The sequence below is a fragment of the Dryas octopetala genome, chromosome 4 (genome assembly GCF_963921425.1).
Source record: "Dryas octopetala chromosome 4, drDryOcto1.1, whole genome shotgun sequence".
Lineage (NCBI taxonomy): Eukaryota > Viridiplantae > Streptophyta > Magnoliopsida > Rosales > Rosaceae > Dryas > Dryas octopetala.
Genome location: NC_141369.1, coordinates 23,197,006 through 23,218,996, shown reverse-complemented (window position 1 = coordinate 23,218,996; position 21,991 = coordinate 23,197,006). Strand labels below are relative to the sequence as shown.

Sequence of the window (21,991 nt, the reverse complement as noted above, 5' to 3'; positions counted from 1 at the left end):
GCAGAAGAAGATGTTGACAGTAGTAATGAGGATGATGATGATGATGATGATGATTTTGAAGAAGACATGTCATTAGTACAAATGGTAAGTGAAAAAAACATTATCTATACTGAATCTGAAATTATTGTATTGTAACTATTATTGCAATACCTTATATTGCAACTATGCAGATGGCAAGAAAGAACTTAAGGATCAGGCGAAGAAATACAAACCAAGAGGGTCCAAAAAAGAAACACAAAGTACTGGATGAGGCTGCAGAGAAAGATGAGGGAAAAAGCGATTGTGAGGAAGGAAGTGACGATGAGGAAGAACAGCAGGGTGGACACACTGAAACTGAATCTGACGAGGAGGATGAGGGAAAAAGCAATGATGAGGAAGGAAGTGAGGATGAGGAAGAAGAGCAAGGTGGACCTCCAGAAACTGAATCTGATGAGGAAGAACAAGTGGATGACACTGCAAAGGGGAAAAATGACAACAAAAAACAAGAGGAAAAGAAAGATGAGGATGAACCTGTAGAAGAAGAAGATGAAAATGAAGAAGAAGGGAATGAGTCTGACAGCAGTGCAACTGAAACTGAATCTGATGCTGCAACTGAAAATGAAGATGTCGAAGGTGGAGACCAGACAGGCGGCAATGATGTTTTTCGAGACATTGTTGGCTCATTGGAAGGTCATTATCTGAGAGAAAGGGAAGAAAATTATAGGCAAATTAAAGTTCCACATGGAGTCGAATATCAAAGAATATCGACTCAAGAAATGCTGGCAGAAGAAATGACTGAGAATGAGGAGCTTACACGAGAAAGGAATGATCTAAAACATCAATTCAACATGCTGAAAGAGGAAGCTGACAAACTTCGTGAACAGTTACAGGAAAAAAATAGAGAAAATGAAGAACTGAAGCACATGTTGCATATTGAAAAACAACAAAATTCTGAAGTTGAATTTCAGATGCAAATGTTGCATGCTACAAATGCATCTCTAAATGAACATGTAAATGGATTGAATGAACAAGTGAAGGGAATGAGTAATGACCTTTTGGCAATAGCAACTGAGAACTGCAGCCTAGAGCTTCAGATCAAGAACCTAGAAGACATCCAAAGTGAAATAATCCACATCAAGAACGAACTCATCAAAGAGGTAGAGTTCTTGAAGGAAAAGAATACTCCTGAAACTCCCTGCCAGGCATTAAAGATATCAAATAAGCATTTCATCCAAAACCTGTCAGCAATATTACGGATGAAACAAAGAAAGAGGAAGAAGTTAGAGTACCCTGAATTCGATTATGACTGTGGAAAGAAAAAGACAAGGACCACCATCAAAACTGCCGAAGTTGCAATGCCAATTTCACAAGTGGGTCCTGATGATGTTGAGGAACTCGACAACACTCAAACCACTGAAACTGTTGAAACCACTGCAACTGTTGATTCAGCAGTAGTAGATCAAAAAAGGAGAAAAATCCCATGGGGCAGATGTGCAGTGTACAAGATGATGGAACCTGAATTGAAAGCACAAATCATATATTACTGGAAAGAAGCTGAATTTGAGTAAGTCAAATAAACTCCATCTTTTTACATATGAAGTTTCACTGCAATACTAGACTGAAACTGAATCTTCACACTGCAATTGAATTTATACTGTAACTGAAATTGTTTTCTTTATCAAACAGTGAATTCTTTTGGTGTGGTAAACCTGGATGGACAGTATCACGCGAGGATGTGGACCAATTGATCAAAGAGCATGATGTGGCAAATACTGTAAGATAAAAGCATGAAAGTAACACATGCTCAATTTCATTCTTCTATACTTCTTATACCTTAAAATACTAATTTCTAACATTGAAATTCATCACAAAACATAGGTTGTCGACTCATATAATCACTTATTGCAAGAAGAGCTACAAGAAAGTGGTACATTCATTTTCAGTACTTATGCCTGGGTAAGAACTGAAACTGCATTATTTATTTCTACTATTAATTCTAAATGTGTATATGTATGCTTTATCAAATTCAAATCTATTTTTCTTGAGAACATCAGAGATTTTTGAAAGAGAAAAACGACAATGGCATCGTTGGATTCCTTTTGAACGAATTGTTGCAACGCTTGCCAAAATATGACAAATTCCTGTTTCCTATGCTATCTACAAAAAAGAGCCACTTCACACTACTTATGCTTGACTTGAAGAATAGAAAGTGGACGCATTTCAATTCCCTCAGATCAAGTAATGTGAACGGAAGTGATGTATGCTTTGAAAATGCAAAGTATTTGGTAAGAAACAAACAAAATGTATATTAACATTAAATTACACTAACATATGATTCATTCAGTTACACTGACATATGTTGTCTTAAACATGTAGAAAGATTACGTGGATCAATTCCTCACAGAATCCAAAAAGAATGCTGCACAAGATTTAGCTAAAGGGACAAGGAGGCAGAATCTAGTGAAACAAATAGGTCCAATTTCCCTAAACCAGGCAAATCAACAGAAACTAGATGACTTATATCAAGTGCAACTGAATGAGGATGAGAAAGTAACATTGACTTGGCTGTTGGAACACAACATTGAAATGCCAATTGAAGATGACAACAACTGTCCCCAGCAAAAATCGGGAACGTAAGTATTATTACATATTTTAAAAAGTGCAAATATATATTTCAGAATAAAGGAATGACTGTAACTGTAAGTTTGACTGTAATTGTAACTTGTCTATTGTAGAAATGATTGTGGATTCCTAGTCATGTACTACACAGAGCAAATTCAAAGGGGAGCTCCATTTAAGAACCCTTTCACAAAGACAGATGTGCAGAAATTCAAAATACAAGTCCTGAAGAAGTTCATGGATCATCCACTTAGCTGGTTGAACATATTGGGCAAAAAAGTTAAGAGACCAGAAGCCAACAACAAGTTTGATCATATCATGGCGAAATTCAAACATTGATAAAATGTCGAGACTTTTATATTTATGACTTGTATATAAGTAGTTGGTTTATTTCTGTAATTTTTTGCTAAATTCAAACATTGATCTAATTTCTTAAATTTATTACTTGTATATAAATAGTTCTTTTATTTCTGTAATTTTTGTAATGTCTAAACAATTTCACTTTAAAAAAAAAAAAACTTCTTGGTCATTAAGTTAGTGTAACTGTTAAACAATAACTAAAATTGGACACTAAAAGTAACTGAAACTGTATTTAAATGTTGTCAACTTTGCTTGTAGGACCAAAAAAACTCGCAATAACACCAACGCACTTGTCAACTTTTACAAAACAGTTTCTCTTGAAAAACAATTTCACTTGCAAAACAGTTTCACTTACAATACAGTTTCACTTAAAAAACAGTTTCAGTTGCCATGTTCAGAGAAAGAGGTTACGTCTTTTCAGTTTCAAGAGAATGAACAGTCTCATTGTTAATAAGCTATCAACTGGAATATAATAATTGTATCATAAGTCAGATAATAACATTCAACTACAATCATAAACCAAAATCCCTAATAATACAAAATATTCAACTGAAACTATATCAAAACAGTTTCACCTTCGAAAATAATACTAAAAACAAGAAAACCAAACAGATTCCATTTGAAAATTCCAAAATCCAAGAATACAGGACTACATAATCAAAATTTCAAGAATCATCAATCTAATTCAATGTAATAATTCCAAGAAATCCTTAAATTCAATTTCATAAACTGAAACTAAACTACAAAAACAAAGAAATCAATTCCTCAAAGGAGCAGTACATGTTTTCTTATTGTGGCCATCAACTTTACCACATCTACCACATTTAATAGATCTTGAACTGGCTCCAATAGACTTATACCTCGTTGATCTTGGTCTTCCAGGAGGCCTCTTTGTAAAAGGAGGAATAACAAAATCAGAAGCATCATAAGCAGATATCTCAATATCAGGAATGGGAAGAATTGCAGCTGCATAGGAATTCCTATAGTAACCAGATTTAAATTCGTCTTCAATGTAATCATAGACATTTTTACCCTCTCTTTGAATTGCTACAAGAGCATGAGCACAAGGGAACTCTTCAATTTTCCATCTACGACAAGTACAAAAGTTGGAGTTCAAATCAACTAAAACAGAATGTGGACCGAACACCTCATAAACAGAATCATATGATCGGGCAATCTTCCAATGCCTACCCACTTCCATATACTTCCTCAACATCTCATCCATTTTAGGACAAAGAACATTATGCCAACTACTAGCCTCAGTCCTTCTTTTGTCCATAGTTTCCATTATTTGAACTCTAATACCATCAACCATTTCAAATATGGGCAATGAACGAAACTTGAGGATCCAAAAATTAAAAGACTCAGATAAGCCATTTGCCATAACCCCATACCGATTACCTTTAAAAAAAGCACACGCCCAATGTTCAAACGGAATGCTCTCTAAGAATTTCTTAGCATTGTCATGCCCTTATTTTTCCAAATCAGCCAAATGTTTGTAAAAAATCTCAACCGTTGGCGTATATGCACATTTCATGAATAAATTCAGAACACGTTCTCTCAAATATTTACCAATTACTTTCACAGGCAACTTATTTTTCAAATTTCCTACCAAATGAAAATAACAATATGCATGAGGTGAGGAAAGAAAAATACGGTTAACACCTTCTAACAAGCCAGGATTACGATCTGAAATGAATGTAACTGTACGACCTTGGGGTGCCAAAACTTGATACAAATTTTCAAAAAACCAAGTCCAATTGTCTTCAGACTCAGAATCCACAATAGCATAAGCAAGATGAAATATACCTACAGAAAAATAAATAAAACAAACAAAGAAAAAGCCGAAGTGTAACTAATAAAGCAAAAGAATAAAATATGATAATTTACTGAACTGTAACTGTAACCAAGTCAAATAAACTCAATCTTTCTATTTTTTAACTTTCACTGCCATATTAGACTGAAACTGAATTTCCACAGAATTGGTACACTGAAACTGATCTACCAAAAAATTCCTACACTGAACTGAATTAATATCTTTAGAGCCATATATAATTAAGTCAATTAAAAGTTTCAATATTACAAATACCTGGTTTGTCGGCATTTATGTTAGGGTTTAGCTACGAGATTTTGGGCTCCGCCCAAAATCCCGTAGCTAAACCCTAACATAATGCCTCCACCAAGCCCATTCTATACCCTAGGAGGAGATTGGATCAAAAATAGGGATTTACCCTTAAAAATCGAGGAAGGAAGCAACGAAATCAATAAACAACTGCAACTAAAAAAAAAAGACGTACCTTTATCACCATCCCTTCCATTTGCAGCAAGCAAATGACCCAAATACTTCCCTTTCAAAAAAGTTCCATCAACATGAACCATGGGAAGACACCATCTATATCCTTGAATACATGCAGAATATGAAATGAAAAATCTCTGAAACCGACCACTTGACTCATCCAACTGTAAAACACAATGTGTGCCTGGATTTGAAATCTTCACAGCTTCAACGTACCAAGCTAAATTTTGAAAAGAGGCCTCCTCATCACCATGAACAAGAAGCTTTGCCATCTCTTTACCTTTCCATGCATTTTGATAACTGAAATCCAAACCATAGTTCAGTTTCAGTTCCTGCACAATGTCAATAGGTCTCAAAGATGGCTTCAAACGAAGCTCATCTTTCACAATTGATGATACAATTCGTGAACTCATCATCTTACCTTTAGTCTCACGAACAACTTCACGGCATGTATGCTGATTATTCATAGTACGAATATAGCAAAATCCATTTGCTCTACATAACACTGCATACACACGCCATTTACAACCGTGTGAATTCTTCTCAAAACATTCAGCTATAATCCGATCTTTGTCATTCTTCGCATATACAAATTTGAATCCCATCTGAACAGCATATTTCACCAATTTCAAACGAAATTCAGCTACACCGCCCTCAAATTTTTGTCCAACATGATCAATATAACCTTCCCACTCTTTCGATAGATAACTTTTAGTTTCAGCAGTTCCAAAATCACCTAAATACTGATTCGGATCAATCAAACTCTCAAACTCTTCAGAAGATGAACAACTTGCACCTTTCTTTCTTGTATAAGAGACTTCACTAGCACTTGTATCTTTAGATGATGTACTAGGAGCACTACAAGCAACATACTCAACAAGAACACCATCGTGATTCACAAGTATATCAACATATGAAAGTTTAAACAAAGGCAAAGAAGCTAACATCAAGTGAACATCCATATCACATTCCAATTTGCAACTTTCAAGATTCGGTAAAGAGTAAGATAACCTAAATTGCCCTGCCTTCAAATGATTGAATCTCTTTATTACTTCACTACAAATCCATTCATAGGTAACACCGGAAAACAATGACAAAAGAACTGACTTACTGTCACAAGTAACTCTTGAAATCACACCAACATCCATTAAGCTACATGATAAGAAAACATAAAACAAAAAAGTAAGTAAACACTGACTAACAAAATAAAATCAATTGAAACTGTTAAAACAGAACAACATAATCAGTATTGCAATTCAATTTCTTAATAAGTTTAGGCAATATCAGTTTCAATTTCTGACTTAAAATAAAACAAACAAAGAAAAAACACAAGTGTAACTGAAACTGAATTTCCACAGAATTGCTACACTGAAACTGAATTTCAACATAATTCGAATTTGGTCTACTAAGCTCCGATGAAAACCTCCCGATCACAATCAGAACAATCCGATCACAACACCCCGAACAATCCGATAACAAGCTCGCGCAGATTCAATTACTCCAAAATCCGATGAAGACCTCCCCCGATCACAGAAAACACCCCGCAGAATCCGATCTCAAGCTCACGAATCGCACGAAGAGAATCGCATATGAAGATGAAGAAACTCACGATGAAGATTCAAGCTCACGATGATGAAGATTCAAGCTCATGATGAAGATTCAAGCTCACGATGAACATCGCAAGCGCAAGAACAGGGGTAACTAAAAAAACGGTACGGTAATTAATGTTGTTGATGTAGGAAAACAAAACAGGGGTAAACCTGGTATATTTAAAAAAATTAAAGTCAAACTTTTCTTATTAGAAGTTGACTAGGGGGTTTACAGAGATATTAAGTGTTAACAGGGGGTTTTGAAATAGTTTAATAAAGATTGGAGGTTTTGAATTAATGTATATCAAAATAGGGTGTTTTTAATAGTTTACATTAATATTTAGCATGTAACATAATAAATACAAAGCACAAATAACGCTCACTAATAAATCCATTAACAAACAACAATAATGTAATTAAAAATATAACATATCGTGCATCAAATGCATTATTTCATGTTCCAATTATTACATTTTGGATTTATTGTACACTTCTTAATTCTTATTACATTCCCCTTACTATGGTCGGAGAGAGAAGTGAATAGATAGAGAGGTTTAAAGGAAGAGAGAAAGATAGAGAAAGAGAGAGGAAGAGGAGAGGAGAGGAGAGGAGAGGAGGGGTGGGTTGGGTGGTAGAGGGTGGATCGGTTTTTTTTTTTTTTATAATTGATAGTAGAATCCTAAGATTAAGGGGGGAAAAATTAGGAGGGTTAGAGAAAGAAAATTGGGAGTACCTTTAGAATCCTATGTAATAAAACAACTAAAAAAAACAACATTTCAATAGTGAAAATTACTGATTTGAACGTCAAATTGAATTTTTGTAACTACAAATCCTAATTGAGATTGGGTAGCTTGAGCACTTGTATAGCAAAACCAAGCTTTTATATGTAGGTGGGCTTGACTACTTCAACAGTTGGGCCATGCTTAAGCACAATTGAACCCATTACAGAGGAATTAACAACAATTGCTAACAAGTCCATGCGGACACGGCATACAAAGGCCTTTTGTGCCAACATATCATCAAACTTGTCTTGTCGCTAATAATCTTGTAGCCATCTTTCCCATAAGCCTCAACCTTGGAATCCTCCATGGCATTATTAGAATCCAACCACAAGCGCACAGGACTGAACCCAACTCTCCCAAACCTAACCACCCACCATGCAAATCTCTCATGCCTCTCCTTCCTTTCCACCCCATCCCAAGCCACAATGTTCTTGATCTCTCTCCCAAACATCTCCTCCAAAACAAATCGTTCCTCACTCGACAACCTTCCCATTACAAAACTTGCATCCAATGAATCGAACATTGCACTGTAATAGTGCAAACCCTCAATGAACCTGTCCACCAAACGGTTCAAATTATGGTGAGCTTCTTGTTCCACCAACAACACCACTTTTGGTGACATGGACCTAACCGTCGCTAGAAATTGGCCCATTTGCTCACCGTCCTTGACACCATTGTTGCGCTTGCTAGGCCCAAAGTGTAAGTTTTCCTGGTCATCCTGGGCCAACAACACGTGTAGATTGAGAATTGAGACAAAGCCCAATGCTTCTCCTAACCTGACCTTGAGCATATCTATGGTCAACTCTCTTAGGCTCACATTTAATGGGTTGTATTGAAAGGCCATGTCCAAGGCCTCTGCCTCTCTTACAAGCTTTGGGCCCAACTTGTCCAAGACAGATTTGCTACTATGGACACAAGTAATTTTCAAATGGGGAGGCCCATCTGGAAAAAGTGCGAGGCTCTGCATCAGCAGAGCCTATAAATTTGGGTCTTCGGAACCCAAGTCTATGATATGGATCACACGCTTCCCAGACATGGCTCGGATCAAAGTCCAAGCAATGATGGAGTAAGCAAAGCCAAGATAAGGGAAGGCCTTTGCAAAGATGAGGCGAGCCCGGTCGAATTCTTGTTTAGGGCATTTGGTGTTATGATTTAGGGCCTTGTAGAGGCCAGGCCAACGCTTGACGAGCCGAACTGCGAGGGCTGAAGCAAAACGGGCCGCAAGCCTTTGCATGGAATCACCATTCACGGAGGCAAGCTGTGAGATTTGGCGGAGACATGCATCGCCACGGTGGAGGTTACCGGATGATGCATGGTTAGCACACTTGATGAGGAGGTGAATGAGATGTAAGCCTATTTCTTTGGGCTTTAAGGCTTCCATATGGATTGATGATGACGACGACGACAACAATGATGATGGTGATAATGGTGACAATGATGAATTCATTTGGGTTTGAAAATGGTTTCTTAGAGAAGACTGTGGTTGTTACATGCTAATAATTATAAAGTTTGAGAAGGTTATGAGCTGGGGATGCTTTTAAAGTTTGTAAAGGAATCTGGAGGAGGAGCAGGTAAGGATGATCAATGGGTGCTTTGCTCTTGGAAATAAGTGTGAGACCTCCAAATGTATGCTTTGCTATTGGAAGTGTGTGTGAGAGCTCCAAATGAAAGAGTACAAGAAAGGTTTCGTTGAGTAATAGAATATTTCTTCTGTTAATTAACAGCATTTTGGAAAAGAAACGTGACCATTGCTAGCTGCACCATATTCATATTGAATATTGATGTGAGTGGTTAGTCCTTTAGTATTTGAATTTTCTAAATTACTTATTTTTGTTTCTTTCAATCATAATCATGTGTTACAAATTTAAGAATTATGTATCTATGAATGTGAATTCTTCTACACACAAAATGTATTATGAATGTTTCTTTTGTTATATATTATGTAGATTTATAATACACCACTAAAATTAAAAGTCAAATATAATAACTAAAGAAAAAATCAAATTGAATTTTTTGGGGGCAATGTCTCTTTTTTTTGTTACATATACTTACTTATGAATCTATGGGTTCATGGATGGATCAACATTCGTGACTGAGAATTCTAAATTATGTATGATCAGTCAACCCAATCTAAGCTTTGAGAGGATTTAAAATTTGAAGAATCAAACAATTAATATTAATTAGTGTAATTAAAGTGTACGTAACTATGTATATAACTAGAGGTCCTTGTCCCTTAGCATAAAACTGGTTCGAACCTCACCATGGGAATACAAACAAAATCACAAATTATTATATATTATGTGGGCCAAAGTGGTCGATGTCGAGCCAACCCACCCATGGAGGCATGGATCATACCATCGACCTTCTTCAACGCTCAATGAAAATTAATGAACCACTTGCAATTAAGGAGTAAAATTTCAATTTCAAAAAATTTTTGATGGAAATTTCGATGAAAATTTTGATTTCGACAAAATTAGATAAAGACAATGAAAATTACTATCAAAATACATAAATTTTGAATAAAACTTGATCATATGTGTATTTAATATATTATCTATTACATTGATAAAAAATATTGAAGAAATAAAATTATATAGTAGGTTTCATGTGATATAAGATGAATATAATGCGCGCTAGAGGCAATTACTGTTAAATAAAATTAGTATAATAAATAAATGAAATTAGTATATTTTTTATATTTTATAATCTATACACTAAACTCTATATATTTTATAATCTATATTCTATATTCATTAGGATATGGTATAAAATATTAGGGTTTAGGCCTTTTAGGGTATTTTTAATTATTTTTTATAAAAAAATGTATTAGGGTTTAAGGTTTAAAAACAATTAAACGAAATCTCAAAAGAGCCAAATCAAATTCTAAACAAAATCTCAAATCTTTTTTTTTTTTCTTTCCAATTGCTCAAGGTCCCCAAACCTCAATCAACCCTAAATCCTTTTTTTTTTTTCTTTCCTTCATTTTCCTCTTTTTTCTTTCTTTCATTTTCTCCTCTCCCATGACTCTCTCCTTCCTCTTTCTTTTTTCTTTCCATGCAGAGCATCTCTTCCTCTTTCTTTTTTCTTTCCACACAGAGATCTCTTATCTCTCCTCCTTCCCCCTTCTCCCTCCCTTCCTCTTTTCCCTCCCAGATCTTCTCTCTCTCTCTCTCTCTCTCTCTCTCTCTCCCCAACCTCATCTCTCTCTCTCTTTCGCAGCCTCATCTCGTCCCTGCCGCCGAAACCCTCTCCAGATCTCTTCTCTCTCTATCCCCAACCTCATCGCAGAGGGAGAAGACATAGAGAAGAGAGAGAGAGAGATCTGAGTATGGGCTAGGAGTATTAGTCACAGTAGTGAAATTTCGACAAAATTTGAAGAAATTTTACAAAGATACACTTGCTCCGTGTTCGAAATTTCGCCGAAATAATACTGAAAAATAATGGATATGTGATAAAATTTCGGGATCCCAAAAAAACAAAAATTTCGGCGAAATTCCTTGCTTGCAACTTAAAACAATAAAATTAAATTAAAAAAATTAGTCAACAGAAGGAAATAATCAGTGTGCTATCCACAGGATCATAGATTGATAGAGCATAACATTTCCAATTTCCACCGTCGATTGCAGAAATTCTTAGGATTTTTGGACCGTCCGTTTTACATGGGTCTTTGAATTCAAGATCCCGAGACGACCCAGCTTCTGCACGCAGCACTAATCTAGCCCAATTCGATCAGGACGGTCGGACAAGCCATAGTCCACAAATTTACATTGGGTTGGGCTTTCTATTTAATAGAGTTTCTGCCTTCCGGCCCATAACAATGTTCTACAAGTCATCCTCTCATTGCTAAACGTATAACCTAAGCCCAAGCTCGTAAATAATCTTCAGCAATCCAACTTAATATAACAAGTGAGAGACAACTCATTCAAGAATCAGATTTATTTTTAATAAATTATTAGTTTTGCAAAATGTTAAATTTGTGTTAACCTTCATGTTAAGTCCCAAACTATAATCTTCAGACCAACTGATTTTGGAAATCTAATTAGTCCAAAAAAGTAATATTAATATATAAAAATAAAAACCTTTAATATATATATATAGCACCTACTGTTAATCATCTACATGGTAGTGGAATTTAACTATTAAATACTTGTGCAAAATGTTATGCCAAAAGGGGCAGTGGGGGACCATTTCTTCTTTTATTCTTTTAGTTTGTACTCTGTAGCCACTATAAAAAAGGAAGAAAATGAGAGACAGAATTTACCAAGTTGAAGTAATGGTTTGATGGTGTCCAGATTGATAGAATTAGAGCATTCAACCCAAAACCAATTGGTAATGGGTGGAGAGGCCCAAGACAGTTTTCCGATGTGGGACATTCACTACAAGAAAAACCTTCATATATATCAGTGATAAACCGATATCTATTTAGGTTTCCAACCGATATAATGCGTGCCGATATCTATTCTCCCATATTACATATCGGTTATTCACTGATGTCTATATTATATTAGATATCGTATTTGTTTGATAATCCGATATGATATACCATCATTGTTATCAGATATTAATGATTTCTGATATCTTAAAAACTACATTCCGATATGTAAGATACTTATGATATCGTCTTGGTACTTAAAATCAGATATAAAATAAGTATAGCATATCGGTTTTGTAATTAAAATTGGATATAAATGGTGTATCACATATCGGTTTGGTACTTAAAATCTGATATAAAAGGTGTATAACATATCGGTTTTATACTAAAAATCTGATATAAATGGTGTATCACATATCGGTTTGGTACTTAAAATCTGATATAAAAGGTGTATAACATATCGATTTTATACTAAAAATCTGATATAAAAGGTGTATAACATATTGATTTGGTACTTAAAATCTGATATAAAAATATGCTTTAGATATCGGTTTTTTGTTTTTTAAATGATGTTTAAAATTCATTCCTTATCGTTGCATTTTTACATAATCTGATATGCAATAGGCTTCTGATATTGATAAAAATTAATTGGTAAATATGCATCCACGCAAATTACTAAGCTTCTAAAGTAATCCAACTTAAATTCTTCCATTCATAAAAATGAATCCAACATCCAAACTCAGTAATGAAGTTAACAAAATAAGATTACAAATCCATATAAAAATATGGATAACCCTCATCATGTATACCCCAAAATCACTATCCTATCTCCATAACCTTCACAAAATCCATCTCCAACTAGCTAGATCCTAATTAAACACATGCCAACATGTACAAAAATAATGAAGGCATGACAGTGTAATTCAGCTAGGCCTAAATTCTGCCTATACAAAAGATTTGAATGTGAACTAGCTAGTATAGTTAGAAACTCGGTTTCTATGAAATCTGACAACTACACATCTTTGTTCCGATCAGCAACCTGTTAGTCACATAAAAGCATGTATTAGAGCATAGCATCGCCTCATAGGTTTGAATCTTCAAACATAGTGGCGTGTGTTAATTCTTACCATGAATCAAATGGTGTTACTGGTGAATTAACATATACCAAATATAATCTGCTAAAACTATCATCATCTCAAGCTAAGAAAATAGCATGGAATAAGAATAGATTCCTTACATGGTGTAGGTTGAGCAGCTTTTCATTTGTTAGTTTCTCTAGAGACAATGCAAGCTCCATTGCTAAATCAAAAAATAAGAAGAGTTTGAGCTCACTAATAACAATTATACATAGCATGTTAGTCCTTGAATGGTCCAATGACAGAAAAATCATCACCACAAAACTCAAATATTTATCTATATTTCGTTCTGTCATTTTTCTTTATCTATATTTCAGCACAGATTTAATGACATATTTCACATTTTTTCACTGTTAAGTAGGTATCCAAATTTCTTCAAACCTCAAATATACTGTGCCGTGAATAACTAAACACGATTTCATGCAAGCATAGACTGGAATTTCACTCTTCCACCACGTATATTCTGAGAGTTACCCAAAAAGAAAAAAATATACATATATATATACACATATATAAGGAATTCAATTTGATAAATGAGAAACTGAATTTAAAGCCTACAGTGTACCAAAAAACACATAAAGCATTATATACTATATAAGAAATAAACCAAACACCTGGTAATAAATTGGTACTTGCACATGTCGGTTAAGGATACCAGCTTAGAAAATTCTATATGTACTTCCAAAGCTGTGGTGTGCAAGTCCATCTCAGAAGGTCTAATATGAACTTAAATTTTGCTACACGAAAATTCATTGATTTTATTCAAGCAATCTAGTACCAGTTGCAAACCTAGATTTATGATTGGATTACAAACTTTAATCATGATATCTCTGTGAAATCTAGAAACATTTTCCATTGATGAAGCTCTCATACAATGTATTCCCCTGCTTTCAAATGTAACCTGCTGACCCTACCCACTAGCATACAGAAAATGGCTCAAATATGAGCAAATATTCCACAAGTGAACCTGCCGAGAAACTAGTATGCAAAGAATAAAGGGACCAGCACTACCCCTCCTTTGTCACAACTAAGAGCTACCTTTTTGTGACACTAATCGATATAATTTAGAAACTAATACATCATAAATCTTTTGTTATCTCACCATCTCCGTAATCCTTGATGTGCATGAGGCTGGCCTTCCTTGTGTCTGCCTTGTATTATAGGATTTGCATTTGAGGCATTTATGTGCCACAATGTGGAAATTTACCTCTGATGTTTCCCCACAATCATTGCAGAGGATCCAAACCTAAATGTAACAGCAAAATAAATGTGCATTTTTACCACCGTAGTTAATTAAATATAAGTGAAAAATTTAATCACCCTTGTTGCCAAAGTCACAGAAGTTATCATGAGTGTACTTACCATCTTATTTTGATAGATTTGAGGCATGGGAGTTACAGCAACCTGAAATTGATTTGAAAGAGATTAGTAAGCTAGAAAATAAAGGTAACGATGAGGCAGTTATATGACTCAAATCATTCTTACAATGAAAAGCTTAAATGATTGAATTGTAGATTTACCTCGTGATCAAGTTTCTCCCACACACGGGACATATCGCAGTATGATTTTGAGCAAACCGGGCATGAATACCTGCAGAGTTATGCACAATTAATATGGATTCACAACAGTCCAAGAATAAAATAAATCAAGACTACAGATTTTTTATAATTTATATCAACAATTTATATCAGATCATCCTTCTATAGTATATACATATATCTTGAATACAAAAAAGAATTACTGGAAATGCTGCTCCATCTCCTTCACACATTCCAAATGTATAGTGTGTCCACATGGCAAGACAGTAATGTCTGTCATTGTATCGAAAAGAAACTGCACAAATAACTGATGTGAGTTGGTGCACTATTAAGCAGAAAACTCTGTATAATAATTTTTAGAAATAGCATCCTCCAAAGTTTACCTCAAAGCACACAGGGCAATTGTGATGCATTGCATTTTCCACACAATTGTGTGAATCCTTCAACACTGTTGAGTAACAACATCCTAAATCACAGATAGAGACATCCAATTTAGATTATTGAAAAAGGCATAATTAAAAGGATTTCAAAGAAGTAAAGAAAACGTGGGGGGGTTAACGTCTTACCACACTTGTCACAGTGGAAAAAAGTATCCTCACCTCCAGTTCTGTAATACCAAGTAAAACAAATTTAGGCACATGCAAGTGTTTTATCAATGAAGAATCTTTACTAGAAGTAAGGTAATGAAAGGTAGTTCCTAAAAATCAAAATCAAAATAAAAGTAAAAAAAACAGGCAAACAATAATAAAAAGGAACAACGAAAAAGTGCAGAAAGAGTTTAACCTGCAGATACCACATTTGTCACAATGGTACTGATTTTTTGAAACCTAGCAAAATAAAATGGATTTCCAAAACAAATGAACTAAAAACAGGGCTTTATATATATGAGATAAGCTGAACTCAATAAGCTCTCTTTTTTTCATAAACAAGAACTCAGAAGCTTACATCGTCATCAAAAAACTTGCATTTGGAGCAAAAATAGTTTCCCATGCAAACCCCACATTGAGTACAGTGCTGTTGGACCTGAATGAATATCAGAACTTCAGTAGTCATTAACACCATCCTTGAATTATAATTACTGTTACTATTATCAGAATTTTTAAAAAGAAGGCTTACATCTTGTTCTGTGTTGCACAAGGAGCAGATGACCATGGAAAAAAGAAGAAGAAGAAGGTCAGGAAGATGGAAAAAAAAAAAAAGGAAAGAAAAGAAAAGGACTAATACAAGTTGGCATAATAGGTCCAAGTATTCCACAGAGAAAGAAAAGAAAGATGCTGAACCTTATCCATAAAGTTTGCATCTTTTGATTTGAACCCTTTAACATTCACATTAGGAGAGTTAAAGGAAAGTAAATCTAAGGAAATTCATATCCAGCAAAACCCAGATAAAATCAAATCTACTTGTGAAAATGAAAGGTACGTCATAATTTTTAATTCTATTTCCCATTCCTTTTAAAGACTTCTACAGCTGGCTGCGTATTAATCTTATAGCTAAAAATCATACAAACTTAAAAAGCAAGTGAGAGAGACAGTAAAAGCAGCTAACCCTTTTCAGATCATGGCGAGGAAGGTCATGGCGATCAAGAGGATCAACTTCCATTGAATTCTGCTAAAAAAAAAAAAAAATCCACCCAAATTATAAGATGCTGAGTTGTAAATATTATTATTGCTAATCAAAGTTAAATAAAAACCCAATAGCAAAAACTGACTTTGGATTCGTTATGGCAATGCCTGCAATCGAAAATCTCATCACAACATGGTGCTCTGATCTTGCATCTCCTTCTATAATGCGTGCACCTTCAAATATATTTCACCAACCAAAATTAGTCATAAAAATCAGTTCAAAAACCAATCTTTGTTTTCCGAAAAAAGCAAAAAAAAATTGAAAATTAGAAACGAATGAATTATGAATACCCGAATTTTCCAGATCCCAGGTCCATGGCAGACTGGTCAGTTTGATGAGAAAGGTCGTTAATGGAGATCAGGGTCTCGAAGCCGCTCTCCATTCTCCAAAGTTACCTTAATAAATCAAGATACCCAGAAACATTTAAGCTGAAACAAGCTGTAAAAAATGGCGAGAGAAGGAGGAAGAAGAAGAAGACCATTACTCCATGAGCAAGGCCTAGCTTACCTTGCAGAGCAGTAACAGAACGCAGAGGTTGAAATGCTGATTCCCAAACGGGGCCTAAATTTGTCTAAATTCAACCAAAATTTCTAAAAATAATAGAGAAAATCAGGCTTCCGAAGGAAGAGTATAGCAAGCAAACAAGGTGAATAAAAAACACAAAAAGCAAGAGCGAGAGAGAGTACCTGAGAGAGCTCTCGGAGAACAAAGTCGGAGTTGGATAGGTGTTACACAAAAAGCTAGACGATGGATACTAGGCGATGGGTGTTGGACGATGGGTGATAGATCTCGTATCATTGGTCCCGAGGTCTCGTCGTTGCCTTCCATCAGAGAGAGAAAGTGAAACCCTAGGCGATGGGTGTTGGACGATGGGTGATAGATCTCGTATCATTGGTCCCGAGGTCTTGTCGTTGCCTTCCATCAGAGAGAGAAAGTGAAACCCTAGAATTTGGGGGTTTTGCAATTTTGGATGAGTGAATCGTGTTTAGGAGGAAGAGAAAAGAGAGATAGAGAGATCGAAGGAGAGTTTGGTCGATCTGAGTTTGGTCTCAATGAGCGAGGGTGAGAGGGAAGGACCTGAGTTTTGTCTGATGGAGTCTGAGTGAATGTGTCTGCGAGTGAAGAGTTCTCAAGCCTTTGGGAATTTTTGAGAAGTAGGATCGATGAGGTAGAGACCTCATGGATTCTGGTCTGGGGGTTCAGTGAGGGTTTGTGGTTGAGTGAGAGTGAGAGTGTTGAGGGATATATGGGGTATGAAGTTAGAAGGTACGTGGGAAAAAAAATAAACTTAGAGTGAACAGTAACGAGCGCCTTTTTCTTTATATTAGTTTAGGGTTTAGATATCAGTTATGACAATTAGATATCAGTTTTTTACGTAACAGTAACTTATACTCAAAACTTTAGATATCAGATTTATAACATGACGATATATAAACGTGTTTAGATATCAATTTTAAAAAACTAAAAATCTAACTGATATTAAAAATTTTTACAATATCGATTACGTTAAAACTGATATCTATGTAGTGATGTCTATTAAGGTTTTTCTTGTAGTGATTGCTTCACATTACTCTCAACACGCCCCCGCACGTGTGGCGATATTTTGAGCCTTACACGTGAACAAATTGTATTGGGTGACGTGAGAGCATGTGTGGCCGTTGGACCTTACACGCGGATAACCAAGCTCTGATACCATGATAGAATTAGAGCATCCAACCCAAAACCAATTGGTAATGGGTGGAGAGGCCCAAGACAGTTTTCCGATGTGGGACATTGCTTCACATTACTCTCAACACAGATATGCCATAACCAGATCCTTCTAGAAGCCATATAATATATATATCATCTACATTTAATGAGCAGAAGCATATCATATAGATGATGGAGGAGTTGGTTAATTAATTTGAAATGTCTCCTCTGAAAGATGCACAAAATATGTTAAAATGTTTAGAATGATAGGGACATATAGTTCCAAGCTTCTCCAAAATAAAGTTGTCCGGGTTCATGGTCATTGCTGAAGTAATTATATCACTCAAAGGTTTGGAGGACCAAAAGTTTAGCACTTGTTTGTCAAAAATCTATACGCTGGTCAATAATTAATCAATCGATTAGAGAACAACTACAACACTTTATATATACCTTCTTTTTGGCCCCATCAAATCCAAGCATATATTTCATACTCTGTAATCTTTAAGCAAGCTTTACAAGATCTTGAACTCTTTACTATATAGTTTCTATTACCATCAATACCTATATATGGGCAAGCACTCATTAAAAAATGACTTAAAAGTTAAAACCAATTAAACAGGTTCTAACTTTCCTAATAAGCTACTTATAGATAAAGCCCAAAGGCCAGGTGTAGGAGAGGTGACTCATCAGAGTCATCCCCTCCTTCCAAAACTTTATATGCCCCATTACCCTATATAGCATCCTAGAACCTTCTCTTTGCTTAAAAAATTAGAGGTTATTAAACCATAAACAGTGTAAATAAAGCATGCAATGCTTGTATCACATATGTTGCAAACGCATTGGACCAAAAGCCCTTTTCAAGGAGACACCAACTACCCACTAGCTTTTTTATTTCAGCTAAATTAAACTAAGATATGCTTAATTTCACTGTTGTTGATTATGAGAGACAATGTGGGTTTGTGTTATTTTAAGGAATATTGGCACTGATGTCATCTGGTACGGTGACTAGGAGTTTGAGGACGACACAGTTGTTGTGGTGTGATTGGTTGAAAATATATATTGACGTGGTCAGCAGCATGTTGGAACACTTGGAGTCAGATTTGTAGATGGAAGGGTCAACTTCAGGAAGAGACTCAAGCAGAGATTTCAGATTCGATTCAAAGATCTTGGATTTTGACCAGTGCTAGCTACTGAGATCATCATCATCGATCATCAGGGTACATATTAAATAAAATAAAACATTGAAGTAAAGCTAGCTGGTCACTGATTGAGAGGGAGAGAATATCATATGTATATATAAAGGGAGTAACCATGCATGCATATTGTGCAAAGTGTGAGTCCTACAAATAAAATTACAATACAACAGAGAGCTAGACAATTAGCAAGGTAGTGATCAATTGAAAGTGAGATATATATTTATTAAAGATCATGGTAGCAATGATGGGTTGGGGTGCTGCAGAACAAGGGTGGAGGAAGGGTCCTTGGACTCCTGAGGAGGATAAGCTGCTAAGTGAATATGTGAACTTAAATGGAGAGGGAAGATGGAGTTCTGTGGCTAGGTGTGCAGGTATATCTATAATTACTATTAAGCATGCATATAATTACTTCATTTTTGGAGTCTTAATTAACTTCATTTTGTAGATGCTGAGATGGGTTAATAAATTTTGCAGGTTTGAAGAGGAATGGGAAAAGTTGCAGGCTTAGATGGGTGAATTATCTTAGGCCTGGACTAAAGAGAGGTCCTATAACACCTCAAGAGGAAGGCTTCATCATTGAATTGCATGCTTTATGGGGTAACAAGTAAGTAAGTACATACATGAAGATGGATTAAATTAATTAAATTTTTCTTTTTGGGGTATAAAAAAAAAGTTCCGTTGCCGGGAATCGAACCCGGGTCTCCTGGGTGAAAGCCAGATATCCTAACCGCTGGACGACAACGGAATTGTTGACATTCGCTAATAATTATTGATCTTAGAATTCTGAGCAATAAATATAATATTACATATATGCAGATGGTCTACCATTGCAAGATACTTGCCTGGGAGAACAGACAATGAGATAAAGAACTTCTGGAGAACCCATTTCAAAAAGAAAGCAGAGAAATCTACTCACCATCAGATTCAGCAAGAAAAACGAAAAGCAGCTCAAATACAACAACTAGCTGAGAAGGATGAAGAAAACATGAACATGATAAGATCACCCACAGTAGCACCACATGTGGAGGCCAGCAGCAACAAACTAGGAGAAATGACTCATCATCATGATGAGACAGAAGCAAGGCAAGATGAGAATATGGTTGTTACCTTGGAAGAGGACCGAGTCCAATGCTGTTTTCCTGTGTTGAACAACCAATACCATGGTATAGAATATTGGTCAGATATCATTAGTAATGGAGATGAAGATGGGTTATGGGGCTGCCTCTGGAACCTGGATGATGATGATCGTCCTCTACAGGGTCGCACATGCATGGATCACACAATTAGTCACTACTGAAACAACAGGATCATAGGCATGCACAATGAAGGTAGACCTTTATCTTCTAATAACGACGACTTCTATAATGGAAATGGAGGCCACATATTCTAATTAGTAATTAACAAGGCTAGCTCGTGATCGTGATTTATTATCTATTGCTTTGATTTTAATGTATGATGTTAAGTAGCTATGTATGTTGGTTTAGTGTACGTGCATGTATACTTATTATTTGGATTTGAATTGCAAGCTATATACAATGCAAATTCAAATTCTGAGTCAGTTGATTAATGTGCCCTGATCATGTTCTTCTATGTTACAAATTTACAAGATATATGCTTAATTTTCATCAATCAAACCTCCATACTGTGTGCCAATCGATCAACTTTCAAAGATTTTCATAAAGAAATTAAAAAATCAAAATGGTTTTATACATGTTTTGAACTAATTAATTTCCCTGTCGTGCCTGGTAATGACTTTTAAAGTGGCCAAGTGAGTCAAGTGAGCAGTCAAATATATGAGCAAGGCTAGCTAGCTAGCTAGGAGATTGTCAGATTGTTGTCCCCTTAGTTGAAAGTGTTGCAGATGATCATGACTGCAGAGGGCATGAGATCGATGATTGACAGGAGGTTGCTAGCTAAGGCCACAAGTACTACTCATTGATCGATGGATCAATGCATCAATGCATCAAGGAGAAAGAGACGTGTCCACTCATTAGTACATAGCAGCACCGATCATGAATCATGATGATAGGATACACGATTTTCTACAATTAATTAGCATTAAATCAATTACCCCTGAAAATGTTCCTGGCCAAAAAAAAAAAAACCCTGAAAATGGTTCAACCACATATTGAGTGCTCCAACGTGGCAACGTCCATTGTTTGTCGACTATATGTACTCCCGTCTTTTGGCTGAACTTCAATAAAATTAAATTAAAAATGGTTCTGCCCCATGCACAATTTTTTTTTTTTACTTTTAATATAGTATGGTGTATGTGTCATTGCCTTTTTTGCAATTTTTTTTTTTATCCATGCATTGATAGATCAAACATGCATGCAAACTTGCAAATGGTTGTTTTCCTCCACAGCTTCTTAAATTTTAAATTAATTATTCACAATATTTGGTTAAGAGATAGTGATCAGAATGAATCATAATCAAATGTAAATGTGTTTTATATATGTATATATATGGGATCGATCCATAGGGCCAATTTACAAATAGATCTAGATCTTTTGGTGGATGTATAGCAATATAGAAGACTACAAGTTAGATGGTACATACCCTATATCATCCATCGGCCATCGCAATTAATTGGCTAGCTTTGATCCTTCAAATGAAGAAATTATTGTGTGTGACTCTGCCACGTGGTGTTACCAATCTACTGAAATTATAATACATGTATAATAATTAATTTATAAATCATAAACTCTAGAAAATACTCTGAAAATCGTACATGTGTTATAATTTAAGTGAATTGGTAACACCACGTCATTATGTCACGTGGTAATACGATCACATACAACAATTTTCCCTA

At 35.4% G+C, this 21,991-nt stretch overlaps 3 protein-coding genes, 1 long non-coding RNA gene, 1 other non-coding gene and 1 pseudogene across 5 annotated transcripts; 1 reads left to right on the top strand and 5 right to left on the bottom strand.

Annotated features, from left to right (window-relative positions):
• Positions 1 to 3,715: 3,715 nt before the first annotated feature.
• LOC147288432 (uncharacterized) lies at positions 3,716 to 6,402 on the bottom strand. Its single transcript, XM_086241011.1, has 3 exons — positions 5,256 to 6,402; positions 4,615 to 4,767; positions 3,716 to 4,359 (listed from the first exon to the last, which is right to left on the bottom strand). Exons 1-3 carry the CDS (start codon positions 6,400 to 6,402, stop codon positions 3,716 to 3,718), a joined length of 1,944 nt encoding a protein of 647 aa, XP_086097137.1.
• Positions 6,403 to 7,809: 1,407 nt separating this feature from the next.
• LOC147288431 (scarecrow-like protein 3 pseudogene) lies at positions 7,810 to 9,072 on the bottom strand (annotated as a pseudogene).
• A 4,888-nt stretch (positions 9,073 to 13,960) lies between these two features.
• LOC147288430 (E3 ubiquitin-protein ligase RZFP34-like) lies at positions 13,961 to 15,256 on the bottom strand. Its single transcript, XM_086239094.1, has 6 exons — positions 15,238 to 15,256; positions 15,055 to 15,137; positions 14,875 to 14,966; positions 14,654 to 14,723; positions 14,496 to 14,537; positions 13,961 to 14,379 (listed from the first exon to the last, which is right to left on the bottom strand). Exons 2-6 carry the CDS (start codon positions 15,082 to 15,084, stop codon positions 14,227 to 14,229), a joined length of 387 nt encoding a protein of 128 aa, XP_086095220.1. The 5' UTR covers positions 15,085 to 15,137; positions 15,238 to 15,256; the 3' UTR covers positions 13,961 to 14,226.
• An 892-nt stretch (positions 15,257 to 16,148) lies between these two features.
• LOC147288429 (uncharacterized) lies at positions 16,149 to 16,795 on the bottom strand. Its single transcript, XR_015121656.1, has 3 exons — positions 16,585 to 16,795; positions 16,380 to 16,467; positions 16,149 to 16,276 (listed from the first exon to the last, which is right to left on the bottom strand). It is a non-coding gene; the product is annotated as an uncharacterized LOC147288429 (long non-coding RNA).
• Positions 16,796 to 19,411: 2,616 nt separating this feature from the next.
• LOC147288427 (uncharacterized) lies at positions 19,412 to 20,476 on the top strand. Its single transcript, XM_086241010.1, has 3 exons — positions 19,412 to 19,550; positions 19,654 to 19,783; positions 19,996 to 20,476. Exons 1-3 carry the CDS (start codon positions 19,412 to 19,414, stop codon positions 20,474 to 20,476), a joined length of 750 nt encoding a protein of 249 aa, XP_086097136.1.
• TRNAE-UUC (transfer RNA glutamic acid (anticodon UUC)) lies at positions 19,853 to 19,924 on the bottom strand. Its single transcript has one exon. It is a non-coding gene; the product is annotated as a tRNA-Glu (tRNA).
• Positions 20,477 to 21,991: the final 1,515 nt, after the last annotated feature.